The following is an 18,268-nucleotide window of genomic DNA, read 5'->3' as shown; positions in this document are numbered from 1 at the left end:
GTGTCTCATCTACAAGGCAGTCCTCAGCTGGGCCTGCCTCATAAAATAACAAATATACATTGAACACAACATCAGACAACAAATCCATTTTACCTGATTTAGTGGTTGGAGCTTGAATGTCTGGCGCTTGTGTTTAGATTTAAATCTATTTGTTATTTTATTTAAATCAGGTCAGAGTGAATTATTGACAATGTACCTTTTGCAAGGGAAATCCGAAAAATTGCAGAGGCGTGAAGAAGAGACGATATTAGATATATTAACATCGTACTTGTATACGTGTCCAAATGTATATCGTTATTATTCATCATCATTAGCCATTGCCGATCCCATTGCTGACGAAAGCCTCTTCACACTGTCAACAACTTACGTTGATCCCGCCATGCCACGATCCATCTCGCTCGTGCACACGCGCCGATCGGATCACTCCGCCTCCACAATCGTGTTATCCGCTCCCTCTTCTGGTCGCCATTCCATCTTGCCCATTGGCCACCACCCTCCGCCAGGATCTCTCCCGCACTCCGGGTACGCTTTTACCTTCACCCACGATGCTGCACGGAAACACATAGCGAGTTTGTACAGCATATCGCTTTAGTCTGTTGAATGGGATCGCATGGTTTATACGGAGTGCTCTTGCCAATAACATCCCATCATCAAGCAACATTTGTTTCTGAAGCCTGGCTCTGCTGATGGTACTTGGAGAGGTCCACACCAGTTCAGAGTTTGCTTGCTTAGACAAATGATGCACGATGATCATAATGGTCTGTCAGGCCAACAGGGTGATGGACTAAAACATTTTACTCATATGTGGAGACACATAATGAAATTCTACTCATACTCTGTACGTTTTCACCCATAATACTCCACAGCAACGCAAAACTGTTTGTGCACGGTAATTCATTACAGTTCCTGTTCGTGAACGTTAACTGCCAAAATACAGTGGGTTGGTCAGTGCATTTTGGGTAGGGCCCATTGATCTAGGAGCATTTTCATTTATTGGTAAATGCCTCCCTTCTCAAATGAGCAATGGGGTGACACAGTGCATTATATGTTGCTAGCCCTGAGCATTATTGCAGTAACCACTGCGCCACCACTCCAATTACGAACCCAAACTCATACAGTACCTGTAGACAAAAAAAGTGTACGCGAAATTCATAAACGTAGCAAGTTTAAAAGTCATGTATGTACACGGAGGTGAGTTTAACCTGTTGTGGACAGTGTTGTGGATGAGTGAGTCATTTCATTATGCACACACTGCATTGCCATATGCCACCAGTAATGTAAAAAAAACATTTATACGACCAATATTGTCACAACTTTATCTTAATTTTATCCCAAAACACCTCCTGACATTAGTTTTCCGTTCCGTGAATTTTGAACGGTATATCTGCGGCTTTTGAGATAAGACTGCCGTTGATTATTAGTACATTTCATTACCTTGGGAGCCAATAGAGGCTCAAGAAATTGCCTATGTCTAACCCCAGCTTTGGCAAAGTTTTCCAGCAGATTTTGGTTGTAAATGTGACCTTGCAGTGACCGTTTGAGTGGTTAATGCAAGTTTTTTTTCTAGATGCTCTTTGCCGAACTCTTGATTACTGCGGTGCTTATTCGATTGCATTTGACCTATTGATCATGAGAGTAGGTGAGCAGGAATTGCTTTTTGTGTGTGTGTTGAGTGGCTTATGGAAGGAAAGCATTTGCCTCCCAAAATCCCAGGCTTAAAGATTGGTGACCCCGGTTGATAATAACGATTATAAAAATCGATGCGCTTTTGTTCTGAATTATTTATCTTTATCTTTTGCAAAGCTAACAGCAGTTAATTGGCTGACTTGATTAAATTTTAATTCATTCGAATTGCCCTTACGCATGGCTTCCTTGCAAAAGAAAATGTTGCTTCTCTTTGGATTCTCGCTTTTGCACCAAAGGGATTCATTCATTGCTTATTTCTTGAATGTAGATAAATTATAGAATAGTACCACTGTCCTTTTGATGTGAAAGCCCATCTGCCGATTCATGGATGCAAACAATGTTGGGCTTTTATTGGTAAAATTTACACACGAATCATTTGCGAATCAGCTGTATGGATGAAAGTGGGTCCTTTCTTGGGAGATAAAAGAAAATGTAGTTGAATAGCGGTCACCTTTTTGGACTTTATGATTGTCGAACAAAAGTGCTCTTAATTAAAGGGGCTGGGTTTTATAGCCAACTTAAATCATGTCTGTACGAGGTGCCTGCGTCGTGGACGTAACATTCCATCCTCTGAAATTCTTTTGAGGTTTTTACACTTTTATTAGTAGCTGATTTAATATTGTGTTCTCTGTTTTATATCCATTATTAAATTGTGTGAAAAAGTAGGGATTAGACACCATATGTTAATACATGTTTAAATTCAACATCAGCAGCAGCAGAAAAGCCACGGAATTGTATTAATTGTTATTTAAATTCTACACGAATCCAAAAATGTGCCAGGGCACTTCACTCATGAGAAGTTTCTGAGTTTATTTCCTAGTCTAGGGTCAACTAAGCCCAGCCTCATCCTATCAGGCACGAGAGAATGAGTACCACTCTTTAGGAGGTCAGCACATGGCGTCCTGTTGAGAGAGGGTCTGGCATCTGCAACAGCAAATGTCGAACTCGCAGCGCCGGCTCGGTATTAATACCGAGAGCAGAGATCGGTGAGACCAGAAGTCTCTTGTTCAAGGGACGAGACCCTGTAGCTTAGGACTACACAATAAAGAGCCTCAGCAAGTTTCCGTTTGAGCAACACGGTGGGTTAGGGTTACCTTAATCTGCGACAGTAACATCAACCATGCTGACCGAACAAGTTTCCCTGAAAGTGAACGTGAATAGGGAACGTGGCTAATTATGTTTTGTGGCAACTATTTCCCGTGAAAAGCCATTTGTGCGGTTCTGCAGTGGCTGCAAAAACGACATCCCAGAGTGCAGCAAAACTGTTGATGTGAATTTGAAGCAGAATTTGCTGAGAAACCACTTGCAACTTGGAAAAACCGATTGAAATACCATCAAATGTTGGTCTTAGACTTAAAATAAAATTTGGTAAGCCGTGGGTGAGACGGTGCTGAATTTGGTAAGCCGTGAGGAGACGGTGCTTAATTATGAGCTTTTATGTACCTTTACCAACATCATAACTGTCAAACACTGCGTTGTAACCGATTTTTTTTTTAGCAAGCTGACATTTATGGCCTTTGACCTTATGTAGGACAGATGGACACTGGAGGTCAGGTGTTGGCTGTGCAACAGTTGTGGGAACTATCACAATGAAGGCAGCTTCTTTCGCACCGTACGTAGCCAAACGTGGTAATCGGAGGTGCGGGGGGATAAACAACAAACTAAACACAAAAAGCCGTTTTAAAGAAATGAGTTTTCAATCTAAATTTAAAAGTACATAGCTCCAACGACTTCCTAATATCGGACGGAAGAGCGTTCCCGACGGTTGCATGAAGATTGTTTTCATGTACACGATTTAAATTTAACAAAATCACGTTTTTTTTTTACACTTTTTGAGGTAAAGTTGTCCCTCATTCAGACGTGGATTGACAAAGCGCACGATACAGTGACAGTCTTTGTTCGATGGCCAGCCAAGAGCCGTTGAGTCAGTGGGATTCGCCATGGTCACCTCTTGATCTTGATTCTCTCAGTTGTGCACTCGTGGGAAATGGGCAAACACTACTGAACTTTTTACTCTTTGCTAAAGTTAAAAGTTAGGTCACAATGCAGGACTTCAGTGGTGTTGGCTTGGCAGTTTTAAGTCAGAGGAAACTCGCAACACCATTTACAATTTACTCTCCGACACACCGCTGTGCTGAACTAGTAACGAATTGGCATGTTCTGTTTACGTGACAAGCCTTACTAATTGGTTCTGTCAGGTGGTGGCGGGTTTAATGACACATTTATTTTCACGCGATCTAACCCAAAAAAACCTCTGTTATGGATAATATTGGTCACGAAAGCCTACTACGTGTTAAGCTGTAAAAATGTGTGCCCTTGTGGCAATTTTGGGTAGGTTTCAACATGTCTTCACGCGCCACTGTGTTAATAAATTATTATTCCGTGCACCGTGATGCAGCACTTAACAAGGTTTTTCCCCCATTAAGTGTGAGAGCGCACCTTAAAATAATTAATGATGGATGTGGCTCCCTGTATCGTACATCAAATCTTGTGTAATTATTCCCCGCTGTAAAAAATGATAAACTGCGCTCGTGCCACTGGTGAATAATATTGATTTGCCATGATTACATTAAAATTTCCTGTATAACTAATGGTTTTTATTTATTTGAAGTCCAGGCTGTTTAATTATTTCACATGCGTGCTGTTTTTTTATATATACCAAGATCTCTTAAGCAATGTTTTAAGTTGTATATGTTTTTTGCAAATGTGCCCTATGTCGATGATGTGCAGCAGGCCTTCAGATAGGGTGGCCATTTTGAAAAGGGAGGGAGGGGCTGGAGGACAAAAAGGCTGTGTGTGTGTGTATATATGTGTGTATATATGTGTCAAGCGAGTTGTGTGTGTGTGTGTATATATGTCAAGCGAGTTGTGTGTGTATATATACGTCAAGCGAGTTGTGTTTGTGTGCAGTGCGCGAACGGGCGCCCGCTGGCCACGCGCGACCGCCGGGCACTGCTCACCCTGGAGGAGCGGCTGCGCGACCTCCGTCGCCACGAGCGGCGCCTCGACTCGGCCGCCACGGGCTGCTGCGCCAAGGTCGGCTGCGCCCTGAGGCCCTTGCAGGTAACTGCGTCTTTGGCTCCTCGTATCAGCCTTCGCCTGTTTACGCGTGAGCACAAGGCAAAGATGGTGGTGAAATGTTAACCACCTCGCCTGGTGTGCAGGAGGTCGTGCGTTCGGTCCGGACCCCGAGGCCTGTATGTTTGGAGTTTGCGTGGTCCTTTCGTTTTTCCCTCTCATTTAGAATCAACGTGCGCTTAGAATATTTGGCTGCTGCTATACATTTCCACGTGATCAGCCACTTCGTTGAACTATCATTTGTGGCCAAGTTACTTCTGAAAAAGAGCTATATAGCTTCAGTCGGCCTTACCTGGTAAAATACAAATAAAGTAAAAATACCAAGATCTTTCTTCTAGCCTGAATAGACTTTTTGGAGAAAATGCTGTTCGCAAGCAGCACCCATGAAGGCCGGCAACGCAAGCGAGGTGCTAGATGGCCAGCGCCATGCCCAACCGCCTGGTACACAGTACCAGGTACTCACTTGAGGCTAAGTCGACCTAGGGGAGATCCAAGAACGGTTTAGGTAATCGTCACTGGTGTAGGTGGCCCTGAGCGGACATCGAACTCGGGTTGCAAGGTTCATAGCGCAGCCCGCTAACCGCTACACTACCACTCCCACATGTTTGTACAACACAGGTTATCACTCGACATGTTTAACGCTTCTTTAACTTCATTATAATTGTGCTATGATCAGCATAAAATATTCATGTCCTATATAGATTCATAGGGTGCCTTATTCCGAGTCGACTGACTCATGCTCAGGGGGGAATTTGTTATTGAACTTTGAGTTACGTTTGTGCAATATTTTTACTGCCATGTGTGACACGGTTGTTTTTTTCTGATTTTGGTTTACTTCGCTCTGCTTTTATTTGTTTTGGTTTTGTCATTTTGGAGAATCAGGTCACTCTTGCAATTGAGACTCTGTCCTGGTCTCTTGAGCTCTCACCGTGTACACAAATCAATGTGAACTTGAAACTCACGCCTCCCAGTGGCCCGGCTCCACTCTTTACGCCGGGCGTGCATCGATGTCCCCGTTCATCGATTCGGGTCAATCCGTAAAGTCATGATGCATCCATCAACTTGTACAAAAGATACTCCATTATTCATTGTTTCTGTAAAGTGTTTGCTTATGTTGCATTCGGGCTCATGGAGAGAACAGAACCTTGCAAACGTGACAGCGCAAACGAGAAACACTGCAAACGAGACGGTAAAAACGAGACAAAAAGTAATTGATAGTTGAATTGCTGGCGGTTGAATGAATCATACCTACTGTCGGTGTTTTTTTTTACAATGACCCTTTTCATAGTCTACGGGAACACAGTTCCCTGCCCCACCCAGCAGTGGTGGCAGTGAGGTCCAATGGCGACTTAGGGCATCACCCCATTGACCTTCCACATTGGTATTTACCGTGGAGGGATGATGGGCTGAAACAGCTCTGCATTGGGATTTGAAACTTCCAATTTCAAACTATAAAACTATGAACATTTTTTTCTTTTCTTTGGGACCTTTTTGCCAGTATCAAAAATGATACCTTCCAATAGGTGATCGTTGAACATATTCAGACATGTTTTATTGCCAGAAAGGGTAAAGCCTTTTCTTATTTATCATTGTTTTAATTTTACCAAATAAAGCCCACAACCAAATACTCTAAACGCGGAGGAAAAAATCTGAGGACCCGGAGAAAAATCCACACGACCATGGGGAGAGAGACATGCAAACTCGAAATATTCTGGCGTCAGGGTCTGCATTGAACCCACGACCTGTATACGAAGCGCACGAGTTAACATCTCGACAGTTATGTGTTGAGTTCTCTAACAACAATACCATTATTCTCCTACTAGCTGGACTTAACCCGGCTTCGCCCGGGACTTGGATCCACCACGCCCGGCCGACTTTGTCTCCCTAGTGGCGATGTTCACACACCACAGCAGTTGACTCGTTTGAGGATGAGTCGACCTAGGGGAGGCCTCAGGAGCGGTTGAAATAATCGTCACCGGTTGTGGCCGTGAGCGGGAATCGAACTCGGGTCGCCGGGTTCGTAACGCGGCGCGCTAAGTACTACACTACAATGCGTTACGCTTTCACATGCGCGGGTCACATGACAGATTTGACGTCACAGGTCACTTGCCGTGCAAAAAAGATATGCATTATTGAGCTCCCCCAAAAAACAAAAGAAAAGTCTATTTGTATTCTTTTTGCATGGTGTACAGTCTGGAAAGTACCCACATGGCAAATTTAAAGTTTGTGCATGTCGGGAAGTACGCTAAACATTTTGAACAGACACATATTCACAACTTTGCCTTTTATATATATGGAGATTACTCCTGCTGATATAACAAAGGGTACAATGGTGAGAAAACTCAACTCAGACCTCTAACCATTTGCAATTGGGAGACGAGGTGACTTGGGTGGCTCAGCAGTCAGAGTGCACCACTGATATCCTGGGTTCTCAAATATAGTGGTTGAGTTTATGGTCTCAGTCCAGTCACCAGTGAGACCTTTAAAAGGCTACGATAACAACACCACCTAATATGAATGTTAAACGTGGTTTTGCACTTAATTTGGCAAAATTATAACTTTTTGGTTTGACTGTCATGCAATGGACATTTCTCACTGCAGCAGGGCGGCTGGGAAGGTGCTGCCCCTCATGTGGATAAGAGGTCACTTGAGATTTCAGAAGCAGTTCTCTGATTGTCTCCTTCCATGGACCATTCTATAGGACAGGGTGATGTCACTGCTTCCTGATAGTTCCCAATGGATGTTTCATCTCATAATATGACACGGATAGCACAATAGGGTGGGAAAAGTGCAATGTTTTTTAAAATAGGGTGGCAAAGGTGACATGGAATATTGATGTACAAACCACTCCTCTTGCACTATACAATGCCAGCCTGAATAGGTGCTCACTAACAGCACTTTCCTCCAGCAGTCCAACCAGAACCAAAGGGGACCTTTGTTTTTATCTAGTTATTGCACGTCCATTGTATTCGTGAATGAAGAAGCCATGGACATGTCACTGCAATTACGATGCCAGAACATTGTGCGGTTTGTGGGAAATTAATAGTGTTATCCTCTGGATAGACTTGCCATCACCATAGCAATGTGGAATCGCCACCACGAGCTGTAGGCCACCAACAGTAATGAGCACCATCCTGTGCTCGTTTAAGCCAACTATATTTTACAACCAAGTGCATTTATTTCACGCATCTCATATAAGAGATGATTTCCCCAAATTCTCATAAGTTTATACCTAATGTTCTATAATTGGTATTAATCGTGGAATGGCTCATTTTTCATGTTTTTGTTTGAGGCATGGTTGTAAAATGTATCTTCTCTGCGGCCTTGTTAGGTTTTGTGTACGCAGCATGCACTGAAGTGCATGCTCGCACAGGGATTCAATGCACAGTCTGTCACAGTCTTGGGTCCCTTGCTGTTAATTATACCAGGGCCTTGTCAATTTGAGCCATTAGGGCTCCTTGCTTTGCCTGCAAAATTAGGCTTTTCCATTGAAGCCTAAAGATGTCCTGTTATGTGTGCAAAGGGCGTCGGTAAACGGAGATGGGAACGTGATGATATTTCCACAAATAAATAATAGGTCAAGGACACAAAGAAACAATAGTTTCAAGGTCAAGAGGTCATGAATGCTAATGCTCCCGATGCCCCACCACACATTGTCCTCACTTCCTTCTTCCTTAACTCACGGCTGTAGCACAGTTGGCACATGGTCAATATCAAACGTTCTGTCTCGTCGTGCCTCCCCTCCATCTTGCTTGAGTTTTACCTCACCCTGGTCGCCCGTTAGTGTACGTATGTATGTGTGTTGAACTTCTTTCGCACCGTACGTAGCCGACCATGCTAATGGGAGGTGCGGGAGAAGGACAACAAACTAAACACAAAAATCAGTTCCAATGAAATGAGCTTTCAATCTGGATTTAAAACTGCATAGCTCCAGTGGCATCCTAATATCGGAAGGAAGAGCATTCCAGACGGCCGCAAAAGCGTATCTGAAAGCGCGCGATGCAAGTGACAATCTTTGTTCGATGGCTAGCCAAAAGCCGCTGCTGTGAAGATAACCGGAGTTTTCGTCATGGTTTGTGCTCCTTAAGATGAAAAATATTTTTCATGGTTCATTTGTGGTAAGCACTTTGTGTCTAAATCTGACTTAAAGCTTTCGTGACTGCAGGAATTCATATTCTTTGGTTCTTTCGGTAAAGTCACGTAGATAGAAAATAATAAAAAGGTAAAAAAAACCACGACGTTTTGATTGACCTGAGGACGATCGCTTGTGTTGCGATCGTAATGTCGTGGTTTTTTTACCTTTTTATTATTTTCTATCTACGTGACTTTACCGAAAGAACCAAAGAATACTTTGTGTCTAATTGAGTGCGATATTATCATGTATTCGTTCGGCACCCGGAAGCCGTTGCAGCTCGGTGTGCACTGGACGGGCACGGTCAGTGGGTAGCGCCCCAGTGCCGGATTGGTCACCAGCCCTCCTCCATGCCTCATGTTCACCCTGCCCACCGCGACTTCCTCTACCTAATTACCTCTACAATGGCTTCCTCCCACGCTACAGTTTTATTTCACTGAATTTACTTGTAAAAAAAATTACAGGACCGTAATATATTCTTTGCGAGGTGCTACTATGGCACACTGGTAAAGCACACTGAGCCATCAACTCGGGGACCTGAGTTTGATTCCTGGCCGTGAATTTCTGAACCGGTCCTACCTCCCACCATCCCTCACCACCCCCCACCCACCGATTTTACCAACCCACACTTACCAGCGTGGTGAAGTATGGTCAAATCTTGAATGTCACATTTCATGGGGTAGGCCTTCATTCGAGCAGTGTCCTGACAAAAGGGCTGCCAAACCAAATGTTATATAATGTATGAATGCATGCATACAGTGAAACATTCATTCAATAATTACACAAAATTAGCAGATTACTTTGTCGTAATTCTGTGCATAGATCAATGCTTCTTCCCCTTCCCCCAAGAATGTTGTTTATAGTCATTAATACACCTCTAAAAGAGTCATCCGAGATTGGGTGGCTTAGATAGTTGACACTAAGTCACCGACAAACCACTGAACCTCCACGACTTAGTTCTTGGGTTTTTGGGTCAGATCACAACCTTCCTGGCCGCGTCAGGTGGTGGAGGGTTATGACACTAGGTTAGATCACAACCTTCCTGGCCGTGTCAGGTGGTGGAGGGTTATGACACTATGTTAGATCACAACCTTCCTGGCCGTGTCAGGTGGTGGAGGGTTATGACACTAGGTTAGATCACAACCTTCCTGGCCGTGCCAGGTGGTGGAGGGTTATGACACTATGTTAGATCACAACCTTCCTGGCCGTGCCAGGTGGTGGAGGGTTATGACACTAGGTTAGATCACAACCTTCCTGGCCGTGTCAGGTGGTGGAGGGTTATGACACTAGGTTAGATCACAACCTTCCTGGCCGTGCCAGGTGGTGGAGGGTTATGACACTAGGTTAGATCACAACCTTCCTGGCCGTGTCAGGTGGTGGAGGGTTATGACACTATGTCTAGATCACAACCTTCCTGGCCGTGTCAGGTGGTGGAGGGTTATAACACTATGTTAGATCACAACCTTCCTGGCCGTGTCAGGTGGTGGAGGGTTATGACACTATGTTAGATCACAACCTTCCTGGCCGTGTCAGGTGGTGGAGGGTTATGACACTAGGTTAGATCACAACCTTCCTGGCCGTGCCAGGTGGTGGAGGGTTATGACACTAGGTTAGATCACAACCTTCCTGGCCGTGCCAGGTGGTGGAGGGTTATGACACTAGGTTAGATTACAACCTTCCTGGCCGTGTCAGGTGGTGGAGGGTTATGACACTAGGTTAGATCACAACCTTCCTGGCCGTGCCAGGTGGTGGAGGGTTATGACACTAGGTTAGATCACAACCTTCCTGGCCGTGTCAGGTGGTGGAGGGTTATGACACTATGTTAGATCACAACCTTCCTGGCCGTGTCAGGTGGTGGAGGGTTATAACACTATGTTAGATCACAACCTTCCTGGCCGTGTCAGGTGGTGGAGGGTTATGACACTATGTTAGATCACAACCTTCCTGGCCGTGTCAGGTGGTGGAGGGTTATGACACTAGGTTAGATCACAACCTTCCTGGCCGTGCCAGGTGGTGGAGGGTTATGACACTAGGTTAGATCACAACCTTCCTGGCCGTGCCAGGTGGTGGAGGGTTATGACACTATGTTAGATCACAACCTTCCTGGCCGTGCCAGGTGGTGGAGGGTTATGACACTATGTTAGATCACAACCTTCCTGGCCGTGTCAGGTGGTGGAGGGTTATGACACTATGTTAGATCACAACCTTCCTGGCCGTGTCAGGTGGTGGAGGGTTATGACACTAGGTTAGATCACAACCTTCCTGGCCATGTCAGGTGGTGGAGGGTTATGACACTAGGTTAGATCACAACCTTCCTGGCCGTGCCAGGTGGTGGAAGGTTATGACACTAGGTTAGATCACAACCTTCCTGGCCGTGCCAGGTGGTGGAGGGTTATGACACTATGTTAGATCACAACCTTCCTGGCCGTGCCAGGTGGTGGAGGGTTATGACACTAGGTTAGATCACAACCTTCCTGGCCGTGTCAGGTGGTGGAGGGTTATGACACTAGGTTAGATCACAACCTTCCTGGCCGTGTCAGGTGGTGGAAGGTTATGACACTATGTTAGATCACAACCTTCCTGGCCGTGTCAGGTGGTGGAGGGTTATGACACTATGTTAGATCACAACCTTCCTGGCCGTGCCAGGTGGTGGAGGGTTATGACACTATGTTAGATCACAACCTTCCTGGCCGTGTCAGGTGGTGGAGGGTTATGACACTAGGTTAGATCACAACCTTCCTGGCCGTGTCAGGTGGTGGAGGGTTATGACACTAGGTTAGATCACAACCTTCCTGGCCGTGTCAGGTGGTGGAGGGTTATGACACTAGGTTAGATCACAACCTTCCTGGCCATGCCAGGTGGTGGAGGGTTATGACACTAGGTTAGATCATAACCTTCCTGGCCGTGTCAGGTGGTGGAGGGTTATGACACTAGGTTAGATCACAACCTTCCTGGCCGTGCCAGGTGTTGGAGGGTTATGACACTAGGTTAGATCACAACCTTCCTGGCCGTGTCAGGTGGTGGAGGGTTATGACACTAGGTTAGATCACAACCTTCCTGGCCGTGCCAGGTGGTTGAGGGTTATGACACTATGTTAGATCACAACCTTCCTGGCCGTGCCAGGTGGTGGAGGGTTATGACACTATGTTAGATCACAACCTTCCTGGCCGTGTCAGGTGGTGGAGGGTTATGACACTAGGTTAGATCACAACCTTCCTGGCCGTGTCAGGTGGTGGAGGGTTATGACACTATGTTAGATCACAACCTTCCTGGCCGTGTCAGGTGTTGTTCTAACACTAGGTTAGATCACAACCTTCCTGGCCGTGTCAGGTGGTGGAGGGTTATGACACTAGGTTAGATCACAACCTTCCTGGCCGTGCCAGGTGGTTGAGGGTTATGACACTATGTTAGATCACAACCTTCCTGGCCGTGCCAGGTGGTGGAGGGTTATGACACTATGTTAGATCACAACCTTCCTGGCCGTGTCAGGTGGTGGAGGGTTATGACACTAGGTTAGATCACAACCTTCCTGGCCGTGTCAGGTGGTGGAGGGTTATGACACTATGTTAGATCACAACCTTCCTGGCCGTGTCAGGTGTTGGAGGGTTATGACACTAGGTTACGTGATCTAACCCAAAACCTTTAATATGAATCATTTTGGTCACGAAAGCCTACGTGATAAACTGCGTTCTTGGTGTTTAGCTCCAAGGCATTCTCCCACAACTTAAAAAAAAAACATTCAAGCATTTGATGGTCTCAGCTTAAATTAATTTGTATATTACCTTATCAAAGGCGCTTTACACAGAATTAATAACGGTACATATGAATGCAGTGGTGGAGGTGAGGTAAATTAAATAGATGAGAGGAAAATTTGTGATGCGTGATTTCGATGAAAGCGAAATTGAGGACAGTACATTGTTGCTAAATTCATATTCACAATAGAGGTCTCTTGGGTTAGATCGTGTAAATATATAAATATATAAATGTGCAAATATATAAACGTTAAAACCCACCACCACCGGACACAGCCAACTGGTTAGTGTTGTCACTTAAATTCACATTATTTGGCTTTGAGGGCTTATTCGGAGATGACGGAGAGAATGCGCGACTTTCCCACCGCTGGACACGCTGCGAACGGAAACTTCCTGACCAGACACCCGCCAGTTGTTTTGCACTCGGTAACATCTGTTAGCTTCAAGTGGCGTCGTGTTGTTTGTGGTGCACAAGAGTTTGTTGTCTAGTTGTCTTATCAAGGCCGATTCAAAAAGGCCCTACTTAGTATCGTCTCCCTGAGGTGGATTGAGTAACTTCGTTTAGTGCCTCTGCAAACGCACTCAGGCGCGCGTTCCTCACTTTTGTTTAGCGGCTTTATATAAAAAAAAGATTGAACGCGTTTAACCTTTAAACCGTCTCTTCTCTCCTTGAATATATACGTTGCATTGCCTCCTTCCGGCGAATGTATTGAAATGTAATCCTTTTATCCGTAATGTGAGCAAGTGAATTGCTTATGTACGTGTAAGTGGGAAGTGAGACGTTGTGATGGCCCCGTAATGCAAATCGTGTTAACTGCAGCGTGTATGTTAACTTCATTAGGGGATCAACGATGTGTGTGATGGCTCAACATTAGTGCTAATATCCACAAAATGTAGAGATGACGTTGCCGCTGTCTGCGGCGATATTTTACGTTACGCCGTAACAAAGAAAAATTTACCAGCCACCATGAGTCCAAGTACAATTGCTGCTCAGTCCTTCTGGATCACGAGTACACCAAAGCAGTCTCATCTCCATCATTGCATTCATATGTACCGTTATTCTGTAGTTTGGTTCATCGCGGAAGTCTACGCTGTGATTTTTCTCAGACCGAGCGAGAGGTTGCTGGTGTACTTTAAAAAATGTTTTTTTATTTAATTTTACCAGGTAAAGCCCACTAAGCTGTATAGCTCTTGTCAGAGTTGACGTGGCCACAAATGATAGCCCAGTGAAGTGGCTTTTCACGTGGACATGTATAGCAGCCAAATACTCTAAACGCACGTTTCTAAATGTGGAGGGAAAAGCCAGAGGACCCGGAGAAAAATCCATGCGACCACGGGGAGAGAGACACGCAAACTCCACGGGTCGGGATCGAACCCACGACCTCCTCCATACCAGGGGAGGGAGTTAACATCTCGCAACTGTGGCGACCTGAATCCCCATGTGCAAGCAGGGACAGTTTGTGCGGCGTCGTGCCGCAGGAATGAATGAATGAATGTATAAATGTTGTCCACGCGTTTTGGCGCAACGTCATTATGTTACGAGCGTCTGGATGTGTGTGTGTGTCCATTTGCCTGAACGGAAGTGCAGCGGTTGGCACACTGCGCTACGAACCCGGCGACCCGAGTTCGATTCCCTGCTTGCAGCCAGTAGTGGTGATATGTGTGTGTGTATATATCTCTCTGAACCAGTCGTGGGCCTCCCATATGTTGAGTACCTGCTTGTGTGTATTGGTCAGCACCGTCAACTTACAAACAACAATTACTGGCTTAAAGCTTTCGTGACTGCAGGAATTCATTATCTTTGGGTCTTTCGGTAAAGTCACGTAGATATATATTTTTTAAATCACGACGTTTCAATCGCAACACAAGCAATCATCTTCAGGTGAAAAAATACACCTGAAGACGATTGCTTGTGTTGCGATCGAAATGTCGTGATTTTTTAAATAATTTTTCTATCTATGTGACTTTACCGAAAGACCCAAAGAGTAACAATTACTGGGTTTGGTTTCCAAAGAAGGGAAATTGCCTGCATCCATGTATCTCTTGGTGAAATGGCTTAGCTGCAGGTGTAGGACATTTGTGGTGAGATCAAGTGTGGGTACCCTCACCTCTTATAAAATTAATATCTGGCCATCGAAACATAAGCGCTCGATGTCCCAGAATGTTGAGATGTTCTTCAGTGGGCCTTACCTGGTAAAATTAGAAAAATCGGATGTTTTTTTTTGGTCACTGTGGACAAACATCGACCCTTGCTCTCATCTTCAGCTCTGTCTATAAATACGCGCATTGCGAGCCGAAGCATCTGCCTGCTCGAACGGTGCTCATCTCTGTTGTCGGGAACTGAGCCAGCGATGGAAATGTGAAATTCACATGGTGGGGATCGGTTCTCTCCACAGGGGACATCACTCCTACCCTTCTGGGTGCCCCCGCCGCACACAGTGGTGCTAAGGTTTACTGCCCCCGTTGTGTTGATAAGATTTCAAGTGCTCTTGCACACAGTACCAGCTGAATGCATGAGTAGTGCAGTATAATCATTGATTTATATGTAGCGAGTCGTAATATAAGTTTTTTTTCGGGTTAGATTGCGTCAATATATAAATGTGTCGTTAAACCGGCCACCACCCAACACGGCCGATTAGTAATGTTTGTCACGTAAACAAAACATGCCAATTAGTTACAAGCTCAGCACACCGGTGTGTTGGAGAGTGAACCATCAACATTTACAATTTGAGTACTGTGGCGTTCCGACCGGCATGTTTTTTGTAATGTTTTCTTTACAAGACGAACTTTGCTAATCGGCTGTGTTGGATGGGAGCGGTTTTGACGACAAATTTAGATTTACGTGATCTAACACACACAAAAAAAAGCTCTTATGGATCTTATTGATTTGTTGGTTAAGTGAAAAAAATAAACTTTTTAAAAAGCCAGTTTCGGGAATTCCCATGCAAATGTTTAGTTAATTACCGCAAATGTGTGCGGTATTGCTGCGATGGACAATCACGGTGACAACGCTGTTAAATTCTTAATGACAGTACCAGCTGCTTCAGCAGGCCGTTTGTCGGGTGTGTTCCTGTGGTACATTTGAGCTGTTACTTGACGGGCGATCAATATGCAATTGTGTTTTATGTAAAAACATTTCTTAATATGTATATTAATACGCGCTAGTAAGTAGGTTTGGCCAGATTCGTGAACATGAACATGAGCCTGAATGCATATGTGCATATACCCCAACCTTTGAGAAATATATTAATGCAAACGGAAATTCATGAATGTTGCATAACATGAATGTGTTTACATTCATGTTATGCATCTGTGTGTGTGTCTATGCTTCTGTGTTCATAGTAAAAGTAGTACAATGCAAAGGTGCACATACAACGAAAGGATGTGTATCTAAAAACAAAACTATTAGTTTTATATAGCATCGTCGTTCGTGCAAACTGCATCTCATTATCGCTGAGAAACCACAAAGCTGGAAGGCTGCCAGGCGGTAGCTGGCGGCCAACACTTGCTCCGCAGTTATCTGTGCGCTGAGATATTTTCTGCCAAATAGTGTTCATAATACGCGTGGGAGGAAACCGGAGCACCCAGAGAAAACCCATGCATGCAAGGGTGAGGCACTCTATCCCATACTAGAAGGAACGGATCATATTAGTCCACATTTTGCCGTTCGGAATTGATGGCCAAGGGAAGTTAGTTTAACACGTAGGCTTTCGCGACCACTGTCATCCGTAATAGAGGTTTTTTTTGGGTTAGAGTGCGTAAATATAAATGTGTCTTCTGATTTAAAGCTTTCGTGACTGCAGTAATTCATATCCTTAGCTCTTTCGGTAAAGTCACGTTGAAGGGAAACAATAAAATAATTTTAAAAAAATGTATAAAACAATAAAAATTCTCACGACGTTTCGACCATAACACAAACGGTCGTCATCAGGTGTGTCGGTTTGCATTGAATATAAATGTGTCGTTAAACCTGGCACCACCCGACAGCCAATTATTAAGGTGTGTCACGTAAACAGAACATGCCAATTCATTAGACGTTCAGCACACTGACAAAGCCACAACATTTACAATCTGAGTATGACGTTTTGCCAATAATTACAACTAGCTTCATCAGCCAGCAGCCTGATTACTTTACAGTATCTGGTATGTGTATTATTGTCTTATTTTTAAACTAGTTATAGTATCTGTTTAATTTCGCCATATATGCTCATGCACACTCGTACAACAACAACCATCATTTTGCTACCGAGCGGCGGTGACATCACCACAGCGCTTGTGCCAGGCTTTGTGCACTTTAAGACAACGTGAAGTATCGAGCATCTGCTGGCAGGAGGTCACGGGACAGACTCATGTGCCGTGGGTGGTACAGAGACATGCATGCGCACGGTTCATATATGCTTACAGACGTGCATGTTTTGTTTGAATCTCCAATGGCTAATCCATTCGTTCAATGTAATTTTTGTTTGTAAAAACTCACCCACACTAAAGAGGGCATCGCAATACTTTACAGTATAAATTAAACGAAGGTAGTCCTACCAATAATATCAAGACACATATAAAAATATCAGAATGAGAGGACATACTGAAGGAAAAGCTAAAAGGACAAACATGAGTCTTGCAGAGTTTTCTTAATTGTTTGGTGCTCGGAGCCAATCTGAGGGCCGGTGGAAGAGAGTTCCACATCTTCGGTGCCACACTCGAGAAGACCCTCGCTTACCGCCCAGCGTGGAATGACAAATTCTAGGTTGTGCTAGCAGGGCCTGGCATGAGGTGCGCAAAGTCTGGGGGGGGGGGGGGCAGACGTCTGGTTAATCTCATGCTTAATGTCGTGCTTACTCCAAAGTGATTCCGAATTGAAAAAAATATCCTCAGCTTAGCTTGATTATTTGTTTGGCTATTGTGTGTGTGATTGTTTTGTTTTTAACACTCGTGATATACTTGACTTGTGCTATTTAGTGCACTGCGCTATTTTACATCTCTCCCTTTGCTTTCAAAGAGCCAGCTGTCCCATTGAGAGAGAGGCTGCCCGTCCTCGGCGGGGTCTGCACCTGCCTCCAGACGCGCATTTTGAATTGACGCCTTGCTCTGACGCGGCGATGCGTGTGGCGGTGGACACGCACCCCGCGATTGCGTGGACGCCTAATGAATGGACGTGTACTTAATGAATGGACCTCAGCGTAACAACTGCATGGATCACCCAAATAGCTTGCCAAGTGTTTTATCTGACAAGAGAGATGGAGGGTGAGAAAATAGATTCAGCCCAAGCCCTCTCTCTCCCCCCTGCAGTACGCCCACATTCCTCCGCCACCACTCCCCTTCCCACGGAGAGGAATACATCACGAACTATTTATCTTATGTAATGCAAATGCCTTGCATCCTTAAGCATCAATATTGAGAAAAACTAATGTCTTGCTTGGGGGCAAGTGATATGTCATGCTTGTAATTATACAAATATGGTACGAGGATTTCTTGGCAATATTACCCTTTAAAATGAGCAACTGAACCAAACTCGATGAATTTAATTACGTCCCGACGCCGCTTGCTGTCATCTTACTGCGTATTAATTCCGAGGTACAGAGTTAACCAAATTGTTATTTTTTTTTCCTCGGGCCGGTGGGCT

General features: G+C 44.7%; 1 protein-coding gene across 4 annotated transcripts in view; it reads left to right on the top strand.

The window, feature by feature from the left end:
• Positions 1–18,268, top strand: part of LMBRD1 (LMBR1 domain containing 1) — a 346,839-nt gene that overhangs the window by 196,691 nt on the left and 131,880 nt on the right. For all 4 annotated transcript variants that reach the window (XM_032961536.2, XM_032961537.2, XM_076069959.1 and 1 more), the window contains one exon: positions 4,597–4,749. In XM_032961536.2, the coding sequence (XP_032817427.2) occupies positions 4,597–4,749 (153 nt within the window). The remainder of the gene's footprint in view (positions 1–4,596; positions 4,750–18,268) is intronic.

This window comes from Petromyzon marinus, chromosome 27 (assembly GCF_048934315.1).
Source record: "Petromyzon marinus isolate PM22_M1 ecotype Great Lakes invasive population chromosome 27, UKy_Petmar_22M1.pri1.0, whole genome shotgun sequence".
NCBI lineage: Eukaryota > Metazoa > Chordata > Hyperoartia > Petromyzontiformes > Petromyzontidae > Petromyzon > Petromyzon marinus.
This window is presented reverse-complemented; position numbering and strand designations above follow the sequence as displayed.